We start from the raw sequence: 24,913 nt of genomic DNA, 5'->3' as shown, positions 1-24,913 counted from the left end.
ACTGCGCCGCCCAAGATGATCAACTTATTAGCTTGTGGGATGTGGGCATCATTGGCCAGGCCAGCATTTATTGCCCATCCCTAATTGTCCGAGAGAAGGTGTACATACACCCCAAGGATTGCACCAACAGTGCTGTTAAGGAGGGAGTTCCAGGATTTTGACATTGAAGGATTGACAGTGAAGGATTGGCGATACATTTCCAAGTCAGGATGGTGTGTGGCTTAGAGGGGAACTTGCAGGTTTTCCCATGCATCTGCTGTCCTCGCCCTTCTAGGTGGTAGAAGTTGCAGGTTTGGAAGGTGCTGTCAAAGGAGCCTTGGTGAGTTGCTGCAGTGCATCCTGTATGGGGTACACACTGCTGTCACTGAGACAGCGGTGGAAGGAGTGCCAATCAAGTGGGCTGCTTTGCCCCGGATGGTGTCGAGCTTCTTGAGGTGCTGTTGGAGCTGCACTCATCCAGACAGGTAGTGAGTATTCCATCACACTCCTGACTCATGCCTTATAGATGGTGGACAGGCTTTGGGGAGATAGGTAGCGAGTTACTTGCTGCAGAATTCCCAACCTCTGACCTGCTCCTGTAGCCAGAACATTTATGTAGCTGATTCAGTTCAGTTTCTAGTCAGTGGTATCCCCAGGATGTTGATAGTGGGGGATTCAGCAATGGTAATGCCATTGAACATCAAGGGAAGATGGTTAGACCACATCTGGAGTATTGTGTGCAGTTTTGGCCTCCTTATCTGAGGAAGGATGTTCTTGCTATGGAGGGAGTGCAGCGAAGGTTCACCAGACTGATTCCTGGGATGGCAAGACTGATATATGAAGAGAGATTGAGTCGATTAGGCTTGTATTCATGAGAGTTTAGATGAGAAGGGATCTCATAGAAACCAACAAAATTCTAACAGGACTGGGCAGACTAGATGCAGGAAGGATGTTCCCAATTGCGGGGGAGTTCAGGACCAGGGGTCACAGTCTATGGATAAGGGGTAAGCCATTTAGGACTGAGATGAGGAGGGGTTTCTTCACCCAGAGTGTGGTGAACCTGTGGAATTCTCTACCATAGAAAGCAATTGAGGCCAAATCATTAAATATATTCAAGCAAGAGTTAGATATAGTTCTTGGGGCTAAAAGGATGAAGGTATACGGTGAGAAAGCGGTAACAGGGTGCTGAGTTTGGATGATCAGCCATGATCGTACTGAATGGCAGTGTAGGCTCGAAGGGCCGAATGGCCTACTCCTGCTCCTATTTTCTATGTTACATTCTCTCGTTTGAGAGAATCATTGCCTAGCACATGTGTGGCACGAACGTTACTTCCACTTATCAGTCCAAGCCTGGATGTTGTACAGGTCTTACTACATATGGACATGGGCTGTTTCAGTATCTGAGTCGTCGCGAATGGTGAATATTGAGCAGTGAACGTCCCCAATTCTGACCTAATGATAGAGCAGCAGAAACCTGAAAGTTTGATTTTGAACTTGCTATTACCTCTATAACTTTAATAATCAATAAAAATGTGACAGTTGAACACTAAACTGAACAATTTGTACTAGTTTCAATAGTTGCAAAGTCAAATTATGGAACTAAAACTTTTGAATTACAATTTGCTCACCATTTTAAAATTTACAACATAATACTGACTACACATTTGCATCTTTAACATGCTAGCACATCTGATCACTTGGCTTTCTTGCGCAATTCAATCGAATCACCATAACTCAGATACTTACATGACTGGGTCAAACATGTTGCGAATCTTTAAACAGGGTGTCAAACTGTTAGGTGGTGAATTTCTACCATCAAGGTGGAAGGCTACATAAGAAAAAATTCAGAATCTATTTAACGTTACACTAACATACAATTTCTCTATTTTGCTACAAAAACTGGCCCCATCCAGCTGCACAAAGAACTATGGAAGCTCTCACGCCTTTAAATGAGCTGATTTAGGTTCGAAGCTCATTTGCCAGGGCAAAAAAAACTTTTGTCTAGAACTCGTGTTCTAATGTCTCAGTAGGTATATGTACTGCGAGATGTGCTCCTGAAGATTGTCCTCTGTGCTGAGTTTGTTAACAGTCAATGGCCATTGTAACTGCCCTCAATTGGAGGAGATATTAGAGGATTTACATTTCTGATTGCTGGACAGCACTAAATCCATGTGTGGACATCAGATGAGTGCAGGATCAGATCTGCCTGTAATGTCTCCCACCCCATTTTCCAAATGTCTGCTGCCACTTGCTATCAAGGCTCGCTTGTGAGCATTACTCCACATGGCAGCATTGCAACTACTATAATTAAATCTCAAGAATGTCCACTATATTAGGGTACCAAAATGTTGATGACTGCACCCCAGCACAAGTCATCTTGAGGGGAGAAAAGAAGAAAAAATGCTAACATACTTTGTAAGAACTTCATAATTTAAATTGTTGCACCTTCCACACAATGGAGTCAAGACTACCTTCACTGATTCTGGGAAAACATCTTGCTTAGCACACACAAAGTATTCTACTGTGACACTGTAGATAAAGTGTTAGGCTCTTGTCTGCTACCATATCCTATAAAGCTCGCATACCTTGGCTACTGAGTCAGTTGGTTTTGACCTCAAGCGAAAGTTGAAGTGATTAGCTACCAAGTTCCTATCCCTAAAAAACTACAGCACTGCAGGACAAGAAGAAATGGTTGAGTGGTAATGCAGTGTGTGGAGGATGCATCTATTCAAAAAAAAAAAAATCCCACAAGATGGGTAAACTTTCTTCTCTGCATAATGTAGCAGCATTCCAAAGTAGCCCAAATTCAGAGCATGAATGCCCACAGAAGCACATAACACCAGCTGCCAGGACAGACCAGACAAAGGAATTTCCACATATAGTCAAATCTAAATAGTATTGCTAAGTAAACCTGTGAGCATTGTCATGTGGCAGTCTCATGTCTACTACAATATAATTTAAACTTGATTGAAATTCCAAAGAAACAAGTAGAATAACCTTTTAACCTGCTCAAAGATTCTTCCCGACAAGATGTTAACAGTGCAGATTGTATCCCACCATCCACTTTGCTACCACTGCCTCACCACTAATTTCCTTTGGGCTTCTCAACCATAAACAATTAAGGGTTCCAAAATTGCTTCAGCTCAGACACAAAGAAACTTAAGAATACTTACAAATTTAAAACAATACTCCACTGCAATTGATGTAGTGGCATACAAGATCAGAAATAGGAGCAGGAGTAGGCCATTCGATCCCTCAAGCCTGCCCCACCATTCAATAAGATCATGGCTGATCTGCCCCAGACTTCAACTCCGCTTTCGTGCCAGCTCCTCATAGCCCTCAACTCCCCGATATTTAAAAAATCTATCTACTTCCTCTTTAAATCCTTTGTAATCTAGCCTCCACTACTCTCTGGGGTAGAGAATTCCAGACATTCACTACCTTCAGAGAAGAAATTCCTTCGCATCTCAGTTTTAAATAAGTGTCCCTTTATTCTGTAATATGTCCCCTAGTTCGAGATTCCCCCACTAGTGGAGACATCTTCTCAACACCTACCCTATCAAGCCCCCTCAGAATCTTTTATATTTCAATAAAATCACCCCTCATTCTTCTAAATTCTAATGAATAAAGGCCTAACCTGTTTAGCCGTTTTTGATAAGTCAACCTCTTCATCCCAGGAATCAGCCTAGTGAATCTCTTGAACGGCCCCCAATGCCAGTAAATCCTTGAAATACGGGGACCAAAACTGTACACAGTACTCCAGGTGCGGCCTCACTAACTCAAGACTTCCCTATTTTTAAACTCCAATCCCCTAGCAATAAAGGCCAAAATTCCATTTGCCTTCTTAATTACTTGTTACACCTGCATGCTAACTTTTTGTGTTTCATGCACTTTTTTTTTTGGAGTTTCTCGCCATTTAAATAATAGTCTGCCTTTTGATTCTTCCTACCAAAGTGCATGACCTCACACTTTCCTACATTAAACTCCATCTGCTAAGTTTTTGCCCACTCACTCAACCTATCTATATTCCTTTGCAGATTCCTTATGTCCTCATCACAACGTGCCCTCCCACCTCTTTTTGTATCAGCAGAAAATTTGGATATATTACACTCTGCACCCTCCAAGTCATTAATATAGATAGCAAATAATTGAGGCCTTGGGACTGATCCTTGTGGCATTCCACTAGTTACATCTTTCCAACCTGAAAAAGACCCATTAATTCAACTCTGTCTTGTGTGTGTTAATCAATCCATGCTAATACATTACCTCCAATACTGTGAGCTCCTATCTTGTGCAATAATCCTTTATGTATAAGCTGTATAAGCTTATACACACTACTGAGTCAGCGGCGCTTGAGATGGCTTGGCCATGTGAGCCGCATGGAAGATGGCAGGATCCCCAAAGACACATTGTACAGCGAGCTCGCCACTGGTATCAGACCCACCGGCCGTCCATGTCTCCGTTATAAAGACGTCTGCAAACGCGACATGAAATCGTGTGACATTGATCACAAGTCGTGGGAGTCAGTTGCCAGCATTCGCCAGAACTGGCGGGCAGCCATAAAGACAGGGCTAAATTGTGGCGAGTCGAAGAGACTTAGTAGTTGGCAGGAAAAAAGACAGAGGCGCAAGGGGAGAGCCAACTGTGCAACAGCCCCAACAAACAAATTTCTCTGCAGCACCTGTGGAAGAGCCTGTCACTCCAGAATTGGCCTTTATAGCCACTCCAGGCGCTGCTTCACAAACCACTGACCACCTCCAGGCGCGTATCCATTGTCTCTCGAGATAAGGAGGCCCAAAAGAAAAGAATCCTTTATGTGACACCTTATCGAATGCCTTCTGGAAATCCAAATACAACTTAATAGAATTCTTTGAGGAAGTGACAAAGTTGATTGATGAGGGAAGGGCTGTCGATGTCATATACATGGACTTCAGTAAGGCGTTTGATAAGGTTCCCCATGGCAGGCTGATGGAGAAAGTGAAGGCGCTTGGGGTCCAAGGTGTACTAGCTAGATGGATAAAGAACTGGCTGGGCAACAGGAGACAGAGGGTAGCAGTAGAAGGGAGTTTTTCAAAATGGAGACGTGTGACCAGTGGTGTTCCACAGGGATCCGTGCTGGGACCACTGTTGTTTGTGATATACATTAATGATTTGGAGGAAAGTATAGGTGGACTGATTAGCAAATTTGCAGACGACACTAAGATTGGTGGAGTAGCAGACAGTGAAGGGGACTGTCAGAGAATACAGCAGAATATAGATAGATTGGAGAGTTGGGCAGAGAAATGGCAGATGGAGTTCAATCAGGGCAAATGCGAGGTGATGCATTTTGGAAGATCCAATTCAAGAGTGAACTATACAGTAAATGGAAAAGTCCTGGGGAAAATTGATGTCCAGAGAGATTTGGGTGTTCAGGTCCACTGTTCCCTGAAGGTGGCAACGCAGGTCAATAGAGTGGTCAAGAAGGCATACGGCATGCTTTCCTTCATCGGACGGGGCATTGAGTACAAGAGTTGGCAGGTCATGTTACAGTTGTATAGGACTTTGGTTCGGCCACATTTGGAATACTGCGTACAGTTCTGGTCGCCACATTACCAAAAGGATGTGGATGCTTTGGAGAGGGTGCAGAGGAGGTTCACCAGGATGTTGCCTGGTATGGAGGGCGCTAGCTATGAAGAGAGGTTGAGCAGATTAGGATTATTTTCATTAGAAAGACGGAGGTTGAGGGGGGACCTGATTGAGGTGTACAAAATCATGAGAGGTATAGACAGGGTGGATAGCAAGAGGCTTTTTCCCAGAGTGGGGGTTTCAATTACTAGAGGACACGAGTTCAAAGTGAAAGGGGAAAAGTTTAGGGGGGATATGCGTGGAAAGTTCTTTACGCAGAGGGTGGTGGGCACCTGGAACGCATTGCCAGCGGAGGTGGTAGATGCGGGCACGATGGAGTCTTTTAAGATGTATCTAGCCAGATACATGAATGGGCAGGAAGAAAAGAGATACAGAACCTTAGAAAATAGGCGACATGTTTAGAGAGAGGATCTGGATCGGCGCAGGCTTGGAGAGCCGAAGGGCCTGTTCCTGTGCTGTAATTATCTTTGTTCTTTTGTTCTTTGTACTACATCTACCGTTCATCAACCTTTATACCCTTGATCAACTCTGCTTGTTAAATCCTCAAAGAACTCTAGCAAATTTGTCAAACATGATTTCCCTTTCACAAAACCATGTTGACTGTTTGATTGCGTTAAGCTTTTCTAAATGTCCTATTTCTTCCTTAATAATGGACTCTAGCATTTTCCCAACGACCAATGTTAGGCTGACTGGCCTATAGTTTCCTGCTTTTTGTCTCCCTCCCTTCTTGAACAGGGGAGTCACATTAGCGGTTTTCCAATCTGCTGGAATCCAGTGAGTTCTGGAATATTTCGACCAATGCCTCCATCTCTGCAGCCACTTACTTTAAAACCCTTGGATGTAGGCCACCAGGCCCTGGCAACTTGTCTGCCTTTAGTCCCATTAATTTGTCAAATACTTTGTCCCTCGTGATCGAGACTGTTACAAGATCTTTCCTCCCATTAGCTCCTTGCTTATCTGATATCTGTGGGATGTTTATAGTGTCCTCCACTGTAAAGACTGATGCAAAATATTGGTTTAAATTGTCTGCCATTTCCCTGTTTCCAGTTATCAATTCTCCAGTCACATTCTCCAAGGGGCCCACGCTCACTTTAGCTACTTTTTAAAAAATTAATAGTTTTTATAGTTTGTTTGTTTTTATATTTCTTGCCAATTCACTTTCGTAATCAATTTTCTCCCTCTATTAGCTTTTTAGTTATCCGCTGCTGGTTCTGAAAAAATTTCCAATCCTCTGACCTACCTAGTTTGCATTGCTTTATATGCCTTAGTTTTTGATTGGATACTCTCCTTGACTGCTTTTGTTAATCACGGGTGGTTCATTCTGCTCATCGAGTCCTTCTTTTTGACTGGGATAAATTTTTACTGAGCATTATGAAATATCTGCTTAAATGTCTGCCACTGCTCATCCACTGACCTTCCTCTTAGTCTATTTCCCAGCCCGCTTTGGACAACTCTTTCTTCATACCTCAGAAACTGCCCTTGTTTAAGTTGAGGACACTGGTTTGAAACCAGAGTTGCTTGCCCTCAAACTGAAATTCTACCATCTTGTGATCGCTACCCCCTAGGGGATCCCTAACTACGATATCTCTTATTAATCCTACCCCATTACACAAGATCTAAAATAGCCTGTTCCTGGGTGGGTTCGGCAACATACTGCATTAAGTAACAATCTACACTCTACAAATTCCTCTTCTATGTTACCTCTGCCAATCTGCAGATTAAAATCACCCATGACAATTGTAGCACCCTTCTTGCATGCCTCCATTATTTCCCGACTTATACTTTGTCCTACAATGAGGCACCTCTTCGGGGGCCTATAGATGACTCTCACTCGTGACTTCTTCCCCTTGCTATTCCTTATTTCCACCCAAACGGATTCCACATCACAATCTATTGCACCTATATCACTACTGATAGCTTCCTTTATTAACAAAGCTACCCCACTTCCTTTTCCTTTTTGCCTATTTTTCCGGAACATCGAATACCCTTGAATATTCAGTTCCCAGTCTTGGTCACCCTGTAACCACATCACTGCAATAGCTATCAAGTCATATTCATTCATTTCTATTTGTGCCGTCAACTCATCTATCTTGCTACAAATGGTGCATGCATTCAGATAAAGAGCTTTAAGCTTTGACTTTTTACCATTATTACTCATTCTGGTTCTAATTTCAGCTGCACTCTTCTGCTTATATTTCAGCCCCTTCCTGTCACATTTTGATTACCATTTGCCTTTTCACTACCCTGCACTTCTGCTCTCTCGTTTCTTTTTGATTTTTTAAATTTCCCTTCAACTGAACCCGCCCTCCCCAACTAATTAGTTTAAAGTTCTATCTACAACCCTAGTTATACGATTCGCCAGGACACTGGTCCCAGCATGGTTCAAATGAAGCCCGTCCCAACGGAACGACATCACTCCTTCCCCAATACTGGTGCCAGTGCCCCATGAATCGGAACCCATTTCTCCCACACCAATCTTTGAGTCACGCATTTACCTCTTTAATCTTATTTATCCTACGCCAATTTGCACGTGGCTCAGGTAGTAATCCAAAGATTTTTACTTTTGTGGCTCTGCCTTTGATTTAGTCCAGAGCTGCTCATAGTCCCTCAACAGAACCTCTTTCCTGGTCCTACCTATGTTGTTGGTACCTACGTGGACCACGACAAATGGATCCTTCCCCTCCCACTCCAAGTTCCGCTCCAGCCCAGAAGAGAAATCCTTAACCTTGGCACCAGGTAGGCAACACAGCCTTCGGGACTCCGTCTTTGCTACAGAGAACAGTATCTATTCCCCTAACTATGCTATCCCCTATTACTACTACATTTCTCTTTTCTCCCCCCACTTGATTGGCACTCTGAACCACGGTGTTCCGGTCAGATTGCTCATCCTCCCTGCAGTCTGTGCCCTCGTCCACACCGGGAGCAAGACCTCGTACCTATTGGATAGGGGCACTGGCTGAGGCTCCTGCAAAGCTAAATTCTGGATCCCCATACCTGCCCCACTCGCATTCACACCCTCCTGTCCCAGCGACCGTCCATATTTGATGTAATTAATGTAAGGGGTGTGATTGTCTCCGGAAACAGTGTCCAGGTAACTTGCCCCCTCCCTTTGCATCACTATTTCCTGGAAGCAACTTTAGTAAACTTTAAGCTTTGTTACTCACTGTTACTACAGTTAAAGCCACAGCTTGTTCTGCTGTGTTTTTCACCCTGTCTCTCTCACACACACACGATGGTACAAAATTTATTAACAAAATCTGAATAATAAAAACTGACCGTCTTTTAAAAATGAACCTTTCTTTTAAAAAGTGATCAATGCTCCAAAATGGCCGAAGAAAAAAAAGGGCTGGGCCTTTGTACATTCAAACTGTCTGACAGGGACAAAGGAAAGTTTTTAAAGCTAAGAGATGTCAATTGCATCCATCCTGAAACATTCCAGAATTCAATGTCTTCTTCTGAAACAAAGGGGTGAAGTAGCCACGTCCTGGACCACTGCGCAATCACCATGGGGGAAAAGAGACCAAAGCGTCTCCTCCCAGGTGGAGAGAAGTAACACAGCTTTACCTTTAAAAAAAAATAGCAGTCGAGAGACAGATATCCTCAGAGCAGAAAAGCAGCATTCAGAAGCTCGTTCCCAGCAAACCAGAAGGCATGTGTCCTGCTGTAGAAATCTGCATCTACACTATACAGCAGTGAACTCGAAGCAATCCGCTGACTTCAACTGAACTTTCAACCAAGAGAGAAATCTACAATCACCTCAGGCTTACAACCTAGAATTCAATCTCCAAGAGAATTCAACAGGTTTACTGTGACCCCCTCCTCCACTTATATAACAAAGTTTTCCTCTTCTTTCTTCTCTGTCTCTTTTGTGTGTGTGTGTGTGTGTGTGTGTGTGTGTGTGTGTGTGTGTGTGTGTGTGTGTGTGTGTGTTTTTGTGCGCGCACGCGTGCGTGTGAATGTATGAGTGGATGTGGTTGTGACAATTTCAGAATAAGGTGTATTGATCAACAAATAATCGATTTTCTGTTTTAAACCTACAAGAAAACATGTGACTGTCTGTTTATTTGACAAATAAATCAAGGGGTTAAACCCTAATAACACACACACTTGCTGCAGTCAAGTGGGGAGTTGAACAGTGGGAGCCACCCACATCACACCATGTGGCCATAACAGGACGGTGTGCGATTTAGAGGGAAACTTGCTGGTGGTGGTTTCCATGCGCCTGCTGCCCTCGTGCTTCCAGGTGGTAGAGACTGCGGGAAGAGACTATAGAAGGAGCCTTGGTGAATTGCTGCAATGCACCTTGCAGATGGTACACACTGCTGCCACCATGCGCTGGTGGCGGAAGAAGCGAATCTTTAAGGTGGTGGATGGGGTGCCAATCAAGCGGGCGGCTTTGCCCTGGATGGTGTCAAGCTTCTTGATGATTGCCAGAGCTGCACTCATCCTGGCAAATGGAGAGTATTCCATTACACTCCTGATTTGTGTCTTGTAGATAGTGGACAGGCTTTGGGGAGTCAGGTGGTGAGTTACACGCTGCAGAATTCCCAGCCTCTGACCTGCTTCTTGTAGTCATAGTATTTATAATGGTTGGTCCAGTTAAGATTCTGGTCAATGGTAACCTCCAGGATGTTGATGGTAAGGGATTCAGCAATAGTAATGTCGTTGAAGGTCAAAGACAGATGGTTAGATTTTCTTGTTGCAGATGGTCATTACGTGGCACTCGTGTGGTGTGAATGTTGCTTGCAACTTATCAGTCAAGCCTGAGCGTTGTCCCAGGTCTTGCTGCATGCAGAAACGGACTGCTTAAGTATCTGAGGAGTCGAAAATGGTGAACACTGTGCAATCAGCAGACATCTGCATTTCTGATCTTATGTTGGAGGGAAGGTTACTGATGAAGCAGCTGAAGATAGTTGCGTCTAGGACACTGCCCTGAGGAACTCCTGCAGTGATATCCGATGGCTGAAATGTTTGTCCTCCAACAATGACAACCAACTTCCTTCGTGTTAGATATGACTCCAACCAGTTGAGAGTTTTCCCCCATTCACATTGACTTCAATTTTGCCAGGGCTTCCAGATGCCACATTTGGTCAAATGCTACCTTGATGTGAAGGGCACTCACTCTCACCTCACCTCTGAAATTCAGCTCTTTTGTGCATATTTGGAACAAGGCAGTAATGAGGTCTGGAGCCAGGTGGCCTTCGCGAAACCCAAATTGTGCATCGGTGATCAGGTTATTGCCGAGTTAAGTGCAGCTCGATAGCACTGTCAACACCACCTTCCATCAGTTTGCTTATGATTGAGAGTAGACTGATGGGGTGGTAATTGGCTGGAATGGATGTCTTTTAAAAAAAAAAAAAATGGGTAGCGCATACATGGGGAATTTTTCAAATTATGGGTAGATGCCAGTATTGTAGCTGTACTCGAAACGCTTGGCTAGGGGCATAGCCAGTTCTGGAGCACAAGTCTTCAGTACTACAGCTGGGATGTTGTCAGGGCCCATAGCCTTTGCTGTATCCCATGCCTTTAGCCATTTCTTGCTATCACGCGGAGTGAATCAAATTAGCTGAAAACTGGCATTTGTGATGCCGGGGACCTTAGGATCACCCACTGGCCACTTCTGGCTGAAGATGGGTACAAATACTTCAGCTTTGTCTTTTGCATCATTGAAGATGGGGATGTTTGTTCCCATTTGTTGTTCAATATTCTACCAGCATTCATGACTGGATGTTACAAGACTGCAGAGCTTTTATCTGATCCATTGGTTGTGGGATCACTTTGCTCTATCGCATGCTGCTTCCACTGTCCAGCATGCATGTAGTCCTGTGTTGTGGCTTCACCAGGTGGGCATATAATTTTTAGGTATGCCTGATGCTGTTCCTGGTATGCGCGCCTATACTCCTCATTGAACCAAAGTTGATCCCCGGCTCCATGGTAGTGTAAGTGAGGGAATTGCCAAGCCATGAGATTACGGAGTGTGATTGAATACAATTCTGCTGATGGCCCATAACTGTTCACAGATGCTCAGTTTTGAACTGCCAGATCTGATCTGAATCTATCCCATTTAACACAATGGTCGTACCGCACAACACGATGGAGTGTGTTCAGTGTAAATATGGGACATGGTCCCTCCTACCAATACATCATGCAAGATGCATCTGTGACAGGTAGATTTGGTGAGGACGAGGTCAAGTAGGCTTTTCCCTCTTGCTGGATCTCTCACCACCTGCTACCGACCCAGTCTAGCAGCTATGTCCTTCAGGACTTGACCATCTCAGTCATTACTGGTGCTACCAAGCCACTTGGTGATGGACATTAAAGTCCCCCACCCCAGAGTGCATTCTGCGCCCTTGCTACCCTCAGTGCCTCTTCCAAATGGTGTTCAACATGCAGGAGCACTGATTCATCAGCTGACAAAGGTCTGTTACTAATAATCACAGGATGTTTCCTTGTCTGCTTCTGATCTGATGCTATGAAACTTTATGCGGTCCGCAGTTAATGTTGAGGACTCCAAGGGCCACCGCTTCCTAAATGTATACCTTTGTGACAGGACATACCCAGGGATGGTGATGGAGGAGTGTGGGACATTGGCTGTAAGATATGATTTGGTGAGCATGACAATGTCAGGCTGTTGCTTGACTAGTCTGTGGGACATCTCTCCCAATTTTAGCACAAGTCCCCAGATATTAGTGAGGACGACTTTGCAGGATCAACTGGGCAGGGTGTGTCTTTGCTCTTTCCAGTGCCTATGTCAATGCCGGGTGGTCTGTCCATTTTTATTTATATTTGACTTTTGGTAGCAGCTAAATACAATTGAGTAGCTTCCTCGGCCATTTCAGTCAACCACAGTGCTGTGGCTCTGGAGTCACATATAGGCCAGACCAGGTAAGGATGGCAGATTTCCTTCCCTGAAAGACATTAGCACCCAATGCTAAATCATAGATGACTGAACAAAAGCTTGTATTTCACAAACTCTGAGCTGAACCGAAAGTTAATCTTGCAATTAATTGCACATAAAACTACCCTGAAATAATATGAAAGAAACAGGAGTTGTTCAATAAATTTCACCTTAAATGCCAGAGGTGCTCCACAATATAAAGGGATCACACGTGATAGTAGTAACCAACTTTATAAAACGTAACTGTACAATTTCCACCCCACCCCGCCATTTGTGTTACAGGCACTCTTACTGTACAAACTAACCAAGACTATTGCTGAAGGCAAGAAACACTGCTCTACCAGATCAACCACAACTTCTCTCTCAAGTGTGGAGATCACATGGGTTGTCTTGGGTTAACCATTCCTCCAGATAAGGTGGTGGTGGCTGGGGGGGGGGGGGGGGGGGGGGGGTGGGGGGAGGGGAAGAGGGGGGGTGCTACTGATTCAGGGTTTGTAGAAGTGCTTTTGCTTGGAGGCATGGCTTTAGTGGTCTCAACTGTGGTTTTACTGTTATTTGAACCACCATTGCATGTATGGCTCAAAAAGCCAAATAGTAATGGAAACTTCAGAGCAACTCAAATTTTTTTTTTTTTTTTTACAATTCTCAGCAATTTTTTTGCTGCATACTGCCTGCAAGAAAAAAAAAGACTTGCATTTATATAGCACTTCCATCACCACCGGTCAATGAAGTATTTTTGAAGTGTAGTCACTATTTGTGATGTAGGACTGCTAATTCAATACCTCAGCTACTGCTTTTAGCTAATTTTCAAGTTTGCTCTGATTAATATGAGACATTTATCTTAGCCACTATTTGCAGGTGCTGGTTGAGAAGGCAAAACAAATGCAATGAGCAGCATTGTTATAATTATTAATGGATTATATTTTAACACCATTCAAACTTTAGACAGAAACTGGTGTCAATATACTGTCTCAACTATGAAGGCAATTAGCTTGTTTTTATTCAGTCGGTTCCATGGATTACTCATGTACCAAATAACAAGCAGCCAAGCTTTTAGTGGGGAAGGGGGAAGAGGCAGAAATATTGTGGTGTGTTAAAATCCCAGATGTTGCGCCTTAGTCCCTTTATTGCACTGATTTGTTTTATTTATATGTAGTTCCTATCTTGAACATTACTATTTTTGTTGTTGTCCTGCACCTATCAGTGCCAATGCTCAATTCCTGGGATGCAAGTCAGTTTGGAAACAAAAATAAAGCTGCAACTATAAAGTGCAAGGACCATCTTATCTGATCTAGATCTATGGGGAGACTGGATTTGGGACAGAATCCAACAAGTAGTGCAATGAAAGGGGCAGAAATGTACCTTTAAGCTGGGAAAGAACATAGGAAAACAAACTGGTGCAATGGCATTGGTCTTGGAGCTTTATAGACTGTGTTCATTGATGCTGATCTGTAAACTCATGACATTTTTACATGCAATGTATACAAGCAGGTTCTCCGGATATAAACCAAGCTAGGCTCAACTCTGATGGTGTGTGGAGGCTGAAAGAAGAATTTATCTATCCAGTTACAAACTGATTCCAGTGATATATGGGGGAACTTTTTATTTTAAATAATTTATTTCACAGAAGCCTGTTAAGTACAACACAGAAATATGGGATTAGGGTGCATATGCTGGATGGACAGGCGTGTCACACCAATTTTTTAAAAAAAAGTAGATGGGGATCATCCATAATGATAATAAAAATTGCCTATACCTCGATAGCTATGACATGGAGCACTATGCACGTCACATGGTTTCAGACAAACTGCAATTCAGTTTAAAATCAGTCATTTGCAAATATTTATGCAAAGTCAAATCTGCGCAATGTGTTTAATTGTTATGAACCACCAAATCATGCAATCAACTATATGGACCATGCCACTCAACAATTTACTGTAATTTTCTGTCAAAAGTCAGAATCACATTTAGAGAACTTCAAAATATATATAAAAAATATACACTGGATGCCAAATTCATACCTTTTCCTTGCCAGACTTTGGACGGCACAACTGTTATTTTATCACAAGCTGAAGATGGTTGAATCCACCTCCAAACTAAGAAATCTCCTCCTCCTATTCTTTGGATTTCTTTCCGAATACGGGACTCATTAGTTTCAACAAAAACCACAGCTCTCTCCCACACCTTTTTCATTTTTTTCCTGTAAAATTCCAAATAAAAGTTAGAATGCAGAAAATGCAGTGAAAACGTATTTTCAACTGTTATTAGCTGAACGTTCAACACTATTAACTTGTCTTACCTATTCTGGGGCAGTATGAGAGAATCACGTACATGGGGAATAGGCAAATAGGGCTGCAAGTCCTTATTTTCCTGGCAGGCTTCATTATGGCTTCTCAGCACATCTAACCAAAAAAAAAAAACCAGCGTCAGCTGCCATTTACTTAGAAGCACTATCAGTATAAATAATCTAAAATTGACATTTGATAGCAAGAAATTGAAAATAATGCCTTGGCATCAATTTGTTTTATTAGTGAATTTCACTAGCCTTTAAGCACAACCTATTTGCAAATCAAGTGCTAGGTACCTATGATTCTTTCCACCATGTCATACATGTGTCTGGTTTCTGCCTCTTCCTTCCGCCAACGATACTTCATATAATGAAGCACACCCCACACAATTCCCACACCTACAAATAAATACAAATTAAAATCAAACCAATAAAATTGAACATCCTATTCTGAATTTAAAAAAAATATACATCCAGTATTACAAATAAATTTATTTGAATTCAGTAATTTACCATTTAAAAAGTTATATTACACTGTGAATTACCATATGCACAAACACTTGAAACCTCAGACAACTATAAATAAGTAAACATCTTAAGCATTTAAGTTACAAGATTGCAGCAAACACCAAATGCATGGCTATATCTAAGTTCTACTTAGAATAAGTTGCCTGACTTATTGTGGTATTGGTAAAGACACAGGTTTTCATAGGTTTTATGAACTGTCGCTAGAATTTTAAGCTCCATTTTTACGTGACATCTGACAGAAAAAGCACAAGTAGTTTCTGCAGAATGGTACAACACTCCTCGCTTGAAAAACACAAAGCAAAAGCTCCTAAATATCTGGAGACTCAGAGGCATTACAGCCCTTTCAAATCCTGTAACAATCCCTTGTGAAGTTAGTTTGGTCAGTCTCAATTCTGTTCTTAGTGAGCATTTGGTTAAAACTGCAATTTAACTGAAAACCTATTTGCTGCCGTGGGAAATGGAAACATTTATACTCGTGCAGCTGGGGATTGATAGTACAAGGTTCATTCTGTAAGCAATCTACCACAAAAAGAACAAAAGGGAAGATCTATGATGGGGTGGAAGGCAGGAGTGATTAAATGGCAAAAGGCATGATGGTGCAAAAAGAGTGTGGTAATGAGACAAGTAAAGAATAAAAATGAGTCCAGCACCAGCTGTCAGTGAAAATCATGTCAAATTGCTGAACTCAATGTGGAGTCCAGAAGGTTGTAAAAGAACCTAATTGAAAGATGAGTTGCTGCTCGATGAGCTTCTATTGAGTTTCATTAGAAGAGCGTAGCAGGCCAAGGAGAGAAAGCTCAGAGTGGAACAGGAAATTATACTGGCAAATGACTGGAAGCTCAGTACCATACCTGCAGACTGAACGGCAGACTTCAACTTTTGGTTAACCCTCATGCAGAACAGACCACCTCATGAGCATTGACTGCAGTAGATTAAATTGAAGGGACAAGTAAATTGCAGTTTCACCTGAAAGCAGTGTTTGGGACCCTGGAAGGGGGAGGGCATTTTCTGCGCTTGCAGGGAAAGGTGCCATGGAAAGGGAACAGATGCCAGGGTGATTGAAGAGTGGACCAGGGTGTCATGGAGGGAACGGTCCCTTCAGAATGCTGAAAGGGGAGGGGAAGTCTCTGGCGGTGGAATCATGCTGCAGGCGGTGGAAAAGGTCGTGGATGATTCATTAAATGTGGAGGTTAGTTGAGAGGAAGGTGAGGATAAGGGGAACCCTATTGTGGTTGTGGGAGGGAAAGGGAGGGAGCAGAAGTGTGGGAAATAGGATGAAGATATGGTCAAGGGCCCTGTCAACTACAGTGGAGGAGAATCCTGGGTAACCTAAAGGGGCAGACTTGTGCTCAACCTGTGCGGAAACTTCTGGTTTGCTGCCTGGCCTCACAGCTTCGAGGAAGCATTGGCAGGTGGTGGTGTCAGAGTTGCCCTTCAGTCTCCACAAGGTGGAGTCCGGTTTGCCAAACAACAAAGCCATCCTTGCTGCAACAACAATGAGACACAACCAACCTGTTAGACTGCAATGAAAATGAAGAGAGAGAAATATAGTTGAAGAAAGAGACTTCATTATACTGGTCATCTCTTATGATGGGGGGGGGGGCAAATTGCATTAATTAATTTATTTGTTCATTCACGGGATGCAAAAGCCACGGGCAAGGCCAGCATTTGTCGCCCATCCACAACTGGCTTTAAGGTGGTGGTGAGCTGCCTTCTTGAACTGCTGCATTCCACGCAGTGTCAGTATACCCACAGTGCTGTCAAGGAGGGAGTTCCAGGATTTTGATAGACAGTGAAGGAGCAGTAATATTGTTCCAAGTCAGGGTGGTGAGAAACTTGCAGATGGTGGTGCTCCCATGCGCCTGCACCCTTGTTCTTCTAGGTGCTAGATGACATGGGTTTGGAAGGTGCTGTAGAAGGAGCCTTGGCGAGTTGCTGCAGTGCATCTTGCATATGGAACACACTGCTGCCACTGTGCACTTGTGGTGGAGCAAGTGCATGTTTAAAGGTGGCAGATGGGGTGCTGGTCAAATGTGCTGCTTTGTCCTGGATGGCATCGAGCTTCGTAAGTGTTGTTGGAGCTGCACCTATCCAGGCAAGTGGAGAGTTTTCCAACACTCTCCTGACTTGTGCCTTGTAGATGTTGGACAGCCTTTGGGGAGCCAGGAGGACAGTTAATTGCTATAGAATTCCCAGCCTCTGACCTGCTCTTGTAGCCACAGTATTTGTATGGTTGGGGCAGTTAAGTGTCTGGTCAATGGTAACCCTCAGAATGTTGACAGTGGGGGATTCAGCAATGCTAAGGTCATTGAACATCAAGGGCAGAAGGTTATATTCCTGCTATAATTGGCAGGCACTGCATTATCTGCCACAGAGGAGGCACAAAACATTAACCTGTCTTTTATTTGCAGATGTTAATGGACCTCCTGTGCATTTGCAGCATTTTCTGTTTTTAAATCAAGAACACTTTGTTGGCCTACACTCTTGCTCGATTATTATTTTGCTTTTATTCATAGCCAGAGAAGAATTTAATGTAGAGCTCTAGCTCAGCCCACTCATCAACCATCCAAAAAAAAACCTGAAGTTCAAATTCAATATGAGTTGAATAATGCTCACAGTTCACCACATACCATTCACATCACTAGAGTGGTAAAGGAAGAGAACTCCTATAGAAAAATATCTGCTCCCCAGCTATTACTCAATAATGTCTAAGAATACAAGAACAATTCTGCTCTACTGGTTAGTCAGTACCCTCTTTTTACATTATTCATGATCAGCTACACTGAGAAAGGTTCTAACAGGCAAAACATTTAACAGATCAGCAAGTGTGTGAACCTATCTTGTTGGAACATTTACAACGTGACGGTTCAGTACAGCATTCCTCCCCTTTAAACAGGGCTGTCCAAATACTTAGGGCACCCAGAAGTAATTTGAGCAGGGGGCTGAGAGGGATGAAGGGGAGAAAATAAGGAGGTGTCAAGTATTTCCCTTATGGCCATGGGGTCAGGTTTGCATTACTTTAGCATCATGCCTGTAAATAGTAGCTATATGTTAGTAACTTTGCGCTGTTCTTCCTCATGGACAAGGCAGCTTTGGAGAGGGTACAGAAGAGATTTACCCAGAATGGTCCCAGGGCTGAGAGAAGCTGGGACTGTTCTCCCGAGAACAGAGAAGGCTAAGAGATTTGATAGAGGTGTTTAAAATCATGAAGGTTTTAGATAAATAGAAAACTGTTCCCAATGGCTGAAAGGACGATAACCAACAGTCACAGATACAAAGTGATTGGCAAGGAACCGGAGGCGACATGAAGAAAAACTATTTTTAACGCAACAAGTCGTTAGGATTTGGCATGCACTGCCTGAAAGGGTGGCAGATACAGCTTTGATAGTCGCCTTCAAAAGGGAATTGCAAATTACTTGGAGGAAAAATATTGGAGACAAGGGAAGGAGCAGGGGAGTGGTCTAACTAGCTTGCTCTTTGAAAAACTTGCCACACATTCAATGGACTGAATGGCCTCCTTCTGTGCTGTACTACTGTATGATTCTATATGAAAGCATGTTCAAGTTCGACTTCCTCCAGCTTCCTCATCACCCAAGCATCAATAAACAATGAAATCCCTTGCTTGCATACTGCCCACTGGCTGCGGCACCACCCCCACCCTCCAACATCCTTAGTCACCTGATGGGCATTTCTCCTTTCTGTTCTTATAATGAGTCAGTGTACACTACTGGATAGGAATGGGGTGGGAGGGAAGCAAGGATTGCAATCCCAGCTTCATGTGCTCTATTCTCAGTAGTGGGAATGGAATTGTTTCAGAATTCAAGGAAGCCAGAAAAGTATTACCTCCCAATAGTATTTCCAACTCTCTTGCTGAAAAACATTAGCACGTACAAAAAGATTGAGGGTAGTAAAGTGAAGATATAAAATAGATGAGGAGGAAAGTAGATCACCAGGATGGTGCAAGGAGACATTTGATTCCTACACCAGGCTAAATTAGCTGAGGGAGTTAGTGAGAGTCCAAGAATTATTCTCAGTAGGTTCTGGGTCAGAGCAAGGAAACATGATCACTGTCCAACAATTCCTCTTGGCAAATTAAGTGTGGGTTGGGCCAAAACAAATATGGTCACTGACAGAGAGAGGGGCTCATTTTGTGAGGTATTAGAGGAATGCTGGGATCATTGGAACCATAACCCCAACAAGGGAGGCGAAAAAGTGGATGTAAAGACAATGGTGTAAATTCATTAACATATTTTCCAGGTCAAATTTATTAATGATTTCCCCAATTAGTCTGCTCAAAAAAGTTCATGGTGAGGCCCACTTTTGAAATGAAAATACGCAATTTAAATACAGTAAAGATGGTCAGGCAGGTAACGTGCAATTAATTTCTATTATTCTGTAAATGTTGCTACTATTCATTACAAAATGATGTCTGTCATACAATCTGGGTATCCCACAAAATTATTGTTGTATATTTCTGCCTTTAAGTACAACAGTTTATCCAATATACTCCTTCACATTAAACAGATAAAGCAGACACCAGAAAAATAGGACGGATTTTTAGCACTATGTACAAGATACTTAACAGCATTGGAAAATGATTGCATTTGTGAGACTCACCCACAAGGAATATAAACATTCTGTGCAGGACAGTTAAAAATGCACGGCGAAAGCGGCAGATGAATGACATCTGTGGATGGGTAGATTCCAGGTACTGTACTTTACTCACATCATTTACCTCTACATTAGAGTCACTGCCAAGCAACCTGTGCATTAAACACAAGACCCAATTATTATAGTCCTGTTTCTCCAAAGATTCGTTTTGCAACTGCAAATGGGTTTTGGGCTCACGATCCACCAGGAAAATGCACAAACTCACTCACTTTATACCAAAGTCATCTGTACTCTGTAAAATCCACTGTAGTGAACCATTAAATTTCTCTTCATGATTGGGATCAAGGACCTGCATAAATCAATAAAAAAACATCTTAAATTATATAAGACATATACCTTTAGAATTCAGAGCTCAACCTTAGCAGGCCATCGACCACATTTGTAGTGTTTAAATCAGTAATATATGCTTATTAACCAGTTAGGTACAGAACTAAAGAGAGAACCTGATTTCTCTCACCACCCCCATCCCCCTAAAAAAAAAAATCTACTGAACATGGGAGACCAAAAATCCACCACCACTTTGCTCAATCATACCCAATAACGAGTGACTTCATTGTGCAATATTCAATATACTATGCAGCTTTTCCAAGGTAGCCAAAAATCACTGCAAACAACCAAGTGGCACTACTGCACCAATATCAGGTTTCTACTATTATACAAGCAAATTACAGGAGGAATCACATCAATTAGATCATAAACCATGAGTACACAAAAAATTTGTCTTTGAGAGTTCACAGCACTGTACTGAATGTAGAATAATGAGCGATACACAGATTACAAGCTTTGTTTAAAGAACGTGGGTCACAAAATTGCAAACAAACTGTCACAAATGAATAACAATTCAGTGTTGTTAAAGAAAGAGTAAAGGTCAAATGATTGACGAAAGTGGTTGTAAAGAGTGGACAAAATTCAAATTCTCACAACAGCTCCAATCTTGATTAACATTGATTTTGTTTTCTCCCCCATTTATCAAAAAGCCCTACCTCAAGACAAAAAAAACTTTTTTTTAAAAATTGGATATTTTATTCTATCAGGAGGAGGACAGGAAGAATTTGTATGAATGTTAAACAGTACTGTAATAAAAATCAAAATGCCCATCTTTTTGTGAGCAACAATGAAACATATCTTAAAGCAATGAAAATTGCCTTTAATCACATAAAATCCAAACTCAGTGTATGCTCTTGACTGCTTCTCCATTTTAAAATAAATTAGAGGCTGACAGTAGATTAAAGTCAATTCTGAACAACCAAAACCTAATCGATTATATGCAGGTTACTTATCTAAAATGATTAGATTTACATGGGCAATCAAAAGGTTCTAATGCACAATATTTTAGAGTCAGAGTTATAGAGCACAAAAACAGGCCTTTTGGCCCATCGTGTCTGTGAAGGCCATCAAGCACCTAACTATTCTAATCCCATTTTCCAGCACTTGGCCCATAGCCTTGTATGCTGCAGTATTTCAAGTGCTCATCTAAATACTTCTTAAATGTTGTGAGCATTCCTGCCTCTACCACCTCTTCAGGCAGTGCGTTTCAGATTCCAAACACTCTGGGTAAAAACATTTTTCCTCAAATCCCCTCCCCCTTACCTTAAATCTATGCCCCCTAGTTATTGACCCCTCCACTAAGGGAAAACATTTCTTCCTAGCTAACCTATCAATGCCCCTCATAATTTTGTATACCTCAATCATGTTCCTCAGCCTTCTCTGCTCTGAGGAAAACAACCCTAGCCTTTTCAGTCTCTCTTCATAGCTGAAATGCCCCAGCCCGGGCAACATCCTGGTGAATCCCCTCTGCACCCTCTCCAGTGCAATCACATCCTTCCTATAGTGTGGTGACCAGAACTGTACACAGTACTCCAGCTGTGGCCTAACTAGCGTTTTATACAGCTCCATCATAACCTTCCTGCACTTATATTTTATGCCTCAGCTAATAAAGGCAAGTATCCCATATGCCTTCTTAACCACCTTATCTATCTGTGCTGCTGCCTTCAGTGATCTATGGACAAGTAAACCAAGGTCCCTCTGACCCTCTGTACTTCCTAAGGTCCTACCATCCATTGTATATTCCCTTGCCTTGTTAGTCCTCCCAAAATGCATCACCTCACACTTGTCAGGATTAAATTCCATTTGCCACTGCTCTAACCATCTTACCAGCCCATCTATATCGTCCTGAAATCTAAGGCTTTCCTCCTCACTATTTACGACACCACCAATTTTTGTATCATCTGCGAACTTACTGATCATACCGCCTATATTCACGTCTAAATCATTAATGTACACTACAAACAGCAAGGGTCCCAGCACCGATCCCTGTGGTACACCACTGGTCACAGGCTTCCACTCACAGAAACAACCCTCGACCATTACCCTCTGCCTCCTGCCACTAAGCCAATTTTGGATCCAATTTACCAAATTGCCCTGGATCCCATGGGCTCTTACCTTCTGAACTAATCTCCCATGTGGGACCTTATCAAAAGCCTTACCGAAGTCCATGTAGACTACATCAACTGGTTTACACTCATCAACACATCCAGACACCGCCTCGAAAAATTCAATCAAGTTAGACATGATCTCCCCCTGACAAAACCATGCTGACTATCCCTGATTAATCCCCACCTCTCCAAGTGGAGATTAACCCTGCCCCTCAATCTTTTCCAATAGTTTCCCAACCACTGATGTTAGACTCACCGGCCTGTAATTACCTGGTTTATCCCTGCTACCCTTCTTGAATAATGGTACCACATTCGCTGTCCTCCAATCCTCTGGTACCTCTCCTGTGGCCAGAGAGGATTTGAAAATTTGTGTCAGAGCCCCTGATTTCTCCTCCCTTGCCTCACATAGCAGCCTGGGATACATCTCATCTGGGCCTGGGATTTATCCACCTTTAAGCCCGCTAAAACAGCTAATACTTCCTCCCTTTCAATGCTAATATGCTGAAGTATATCACAATCCCCCTCCCTTATCTCTATACCTACATCGTCTTTCTCCATAGAGAACACAGATGAAAAGTAATCATTTAAAACCTCACCTTTGTCCTCCGACTCCACACACTGATTGCCACTTTGGTCCCTAATGGGCCCTACTCTTTCCCTGGTTATCCTCTTGCCCTTAATATACTTATAAATGCCTTAGGATTTTCCTTTATCTTGCCCACCAGTGTTTTTTCATGTCCCCTCTTCGCTCTCTTAATTACTTTATTTATTTTTTTTTTTTAAGTACCCCCCTACACTTCCTATACTCCTTTAGTGCCTCCACTGTTTTCAGCGCTCTGAATCTGCCATTAGCCTCCTTTTTTCCCCCCCTTATCCAATCCCCTATATTCCTTGACATCCAGGGTTCCCTGGACTTGTTGATCCTACCCTTCACTTTAACGGGTACATGTTGGCTTTGAACTCTTACTATTTCCCCTTTGAATGACTCCCAGTGGTCTGATGTAGAATTTCCTACTAGTAGCTGGTCCCAGTCCACTTTGGCCAGATCCTGTTTCATCATATTGAAATCAACCTTCCCCCAATTCAGTACCTTCATTTCCAGTCCATCTTCGTCCTTTTCCATAACTACCTTAAGTCTTACAGAGTTATGGTCACTATCCCTGAAATGCCCCCCCCACTAACACTTCTCCCACTTGTCCAGCTTCATTCCCTAGGATTAGGTCCAGTACTGCCCCTTCTCTTGCAGGACTTTCTACATACTGGCTCAAAAAGCTCTCCTGTATGCATTTTAAGAATTCCGCCCCCTTTAAGCCTTTTGCACTAAGACTATCCCAGTTGATATTGGGGAAGTTGAAATGCCCTATTATTTTTACACCTCTGAAATTTGCCTACATATTCTGCTCCTCTATCTCTCCGTGATTGTTTGGAGGCCCGTAGTACACTCCCAGCCAAGTGATTGCCCCCTTTTTGTTTTTAACTTCTACCCATATGGCCTCATTGGAGGACAGCGATTGGAGGGATACCATCCCTCCTTCCTGCAGTAATTGACTCCTTAAATCAACAGTGCAATGCCACCTCCTCTTTTACCCCCTCCCCTGTCACCCCTGAAGATTCTATACCCTGGAATATTGAGCTGCCAGTCCTGCCCCTCCCTCAACATGTCTCTGTGATAGCAATAACATATTCCCATGTGCTAATCAACGACCTCAATGCATCTGCCTTACTAGCAAGACTCCTTGCATTAAAATAGATGCAATCCAACCTTGCATTTTTCACTTGTGCCTTAACAGGTCTATATTTGCTCTGCCTTCCAAACTGACTCAGTTTCTCTTCTATATTTGACTGTGCACCACCCCCTACTGTACCTCCACTCTGTATCCCATCCCCCTACCAAATTAGTTAACCCCACCCCCACCCCCCCCACCAACAGCACTAGAAAACCTCCCATCAAGGATGTTGGTCCCGTTCCGGTTCAGGTGCAACCCGTCCAACTTGTACAGGTCCCACCTTTGCCAGAAACAGACCCAGTGATCCAGAAAACTAAAACCCTCCCCTCCTGCATCATCTCCTCAGCCATGCATTCATCAGCTCTACCCTCCTATTCCTATACTCACAAGCACATGGCACCAGGAGTAATCCAGAGATTACAACCTTTGAGGTCCTGCTTTTTAATCTGCTAACTCCCTAAATTCTTGTTGGAGGACCTCATCCCTCTTTCTACCTAGGTCGTTGGTACCAATGTGTACCACTACCTCTGACTGTTCACCCTTCCCCTTCAGAATGTCCTGCAACCGCTCTATGACATCCTTGACCCTAGCACCAGGGAGGCAATATACCATCCTGGAGTCACATTTGCAGCCACAGACACACCTATCTGTACCCCTTACGATAGAATCCCCTATCACTATAGCTCTCCCACTCCTTTTCCCAGCTCTTGCTGCATTCCCCCGAGAAGCTATCTCCCCCAACAGCATCCAAAGTGGAAAATGT

The 24,913-nt window shown here is 43.0% G+C and overlaps 1 protein-coding gene across 1 annotated transcript in view; it reads right to left on the bottom strand.

The window, feature by feature from the left end:
* Positions 1 to 24,913, bottom strand: part of lemd3 (LEM domain containing 3) — a 75,722-nt gene that overhangs the window by 5,667 nt on the left and 45,142 nt on the right. Inside the window, exons 5-10 of the mRNA XM_068050474.1 lie at positions 20,198 to 20,277; positions 19,935 to 20,080; positions 15,087 to 15,188; positions 14,802 to 14,904; positions 14,524 to 14,702; positions 1,726 to 1,807 (exon numbers count right to left, since the gene is read on the bottom strand). Of these exons, the coding sequence (XP_067906575.1) occupies positions 1,726 to 1,807; positions 14,524 to 14,702; positions 14,802 to 14,904; positions 15,087 to 15,188; positions 19,935 to 20,080; positions 20,198 to 20,277 (692 nt within the window). The remainder of the gene's footprint in view (positions 1 to 1,725; positions 1,808 to 14,523; positions 14,703 to 14,801; positions 14,905 to 15,086; positions 15,189 to 19,934; positions 20,081 to 20,197; positions 20,278 to 24,913) is intronic.

This window comes from Heterodontus francisci, chromosome 18 (genome assembly GCF_036365525.1).
Source record: "Heterodontus francisci isolate sHetFra1 chromosome 18, sHetFra1.hap1, whole genome shotgun sequence".
In the NCBI taxonomy this organism is placed as follows: domain Eukaryota; kingdom Metazoa; phylum Chordata; class Chondrichthyes; order Heterodontiformes; family Heterodontidae; genus Heterodontus; species Heterodontus francisci.
Note: the sequence above shows the minus strand (reverse complement) of the source record. Positions and strands in the feature narration are given on the sequence as shown.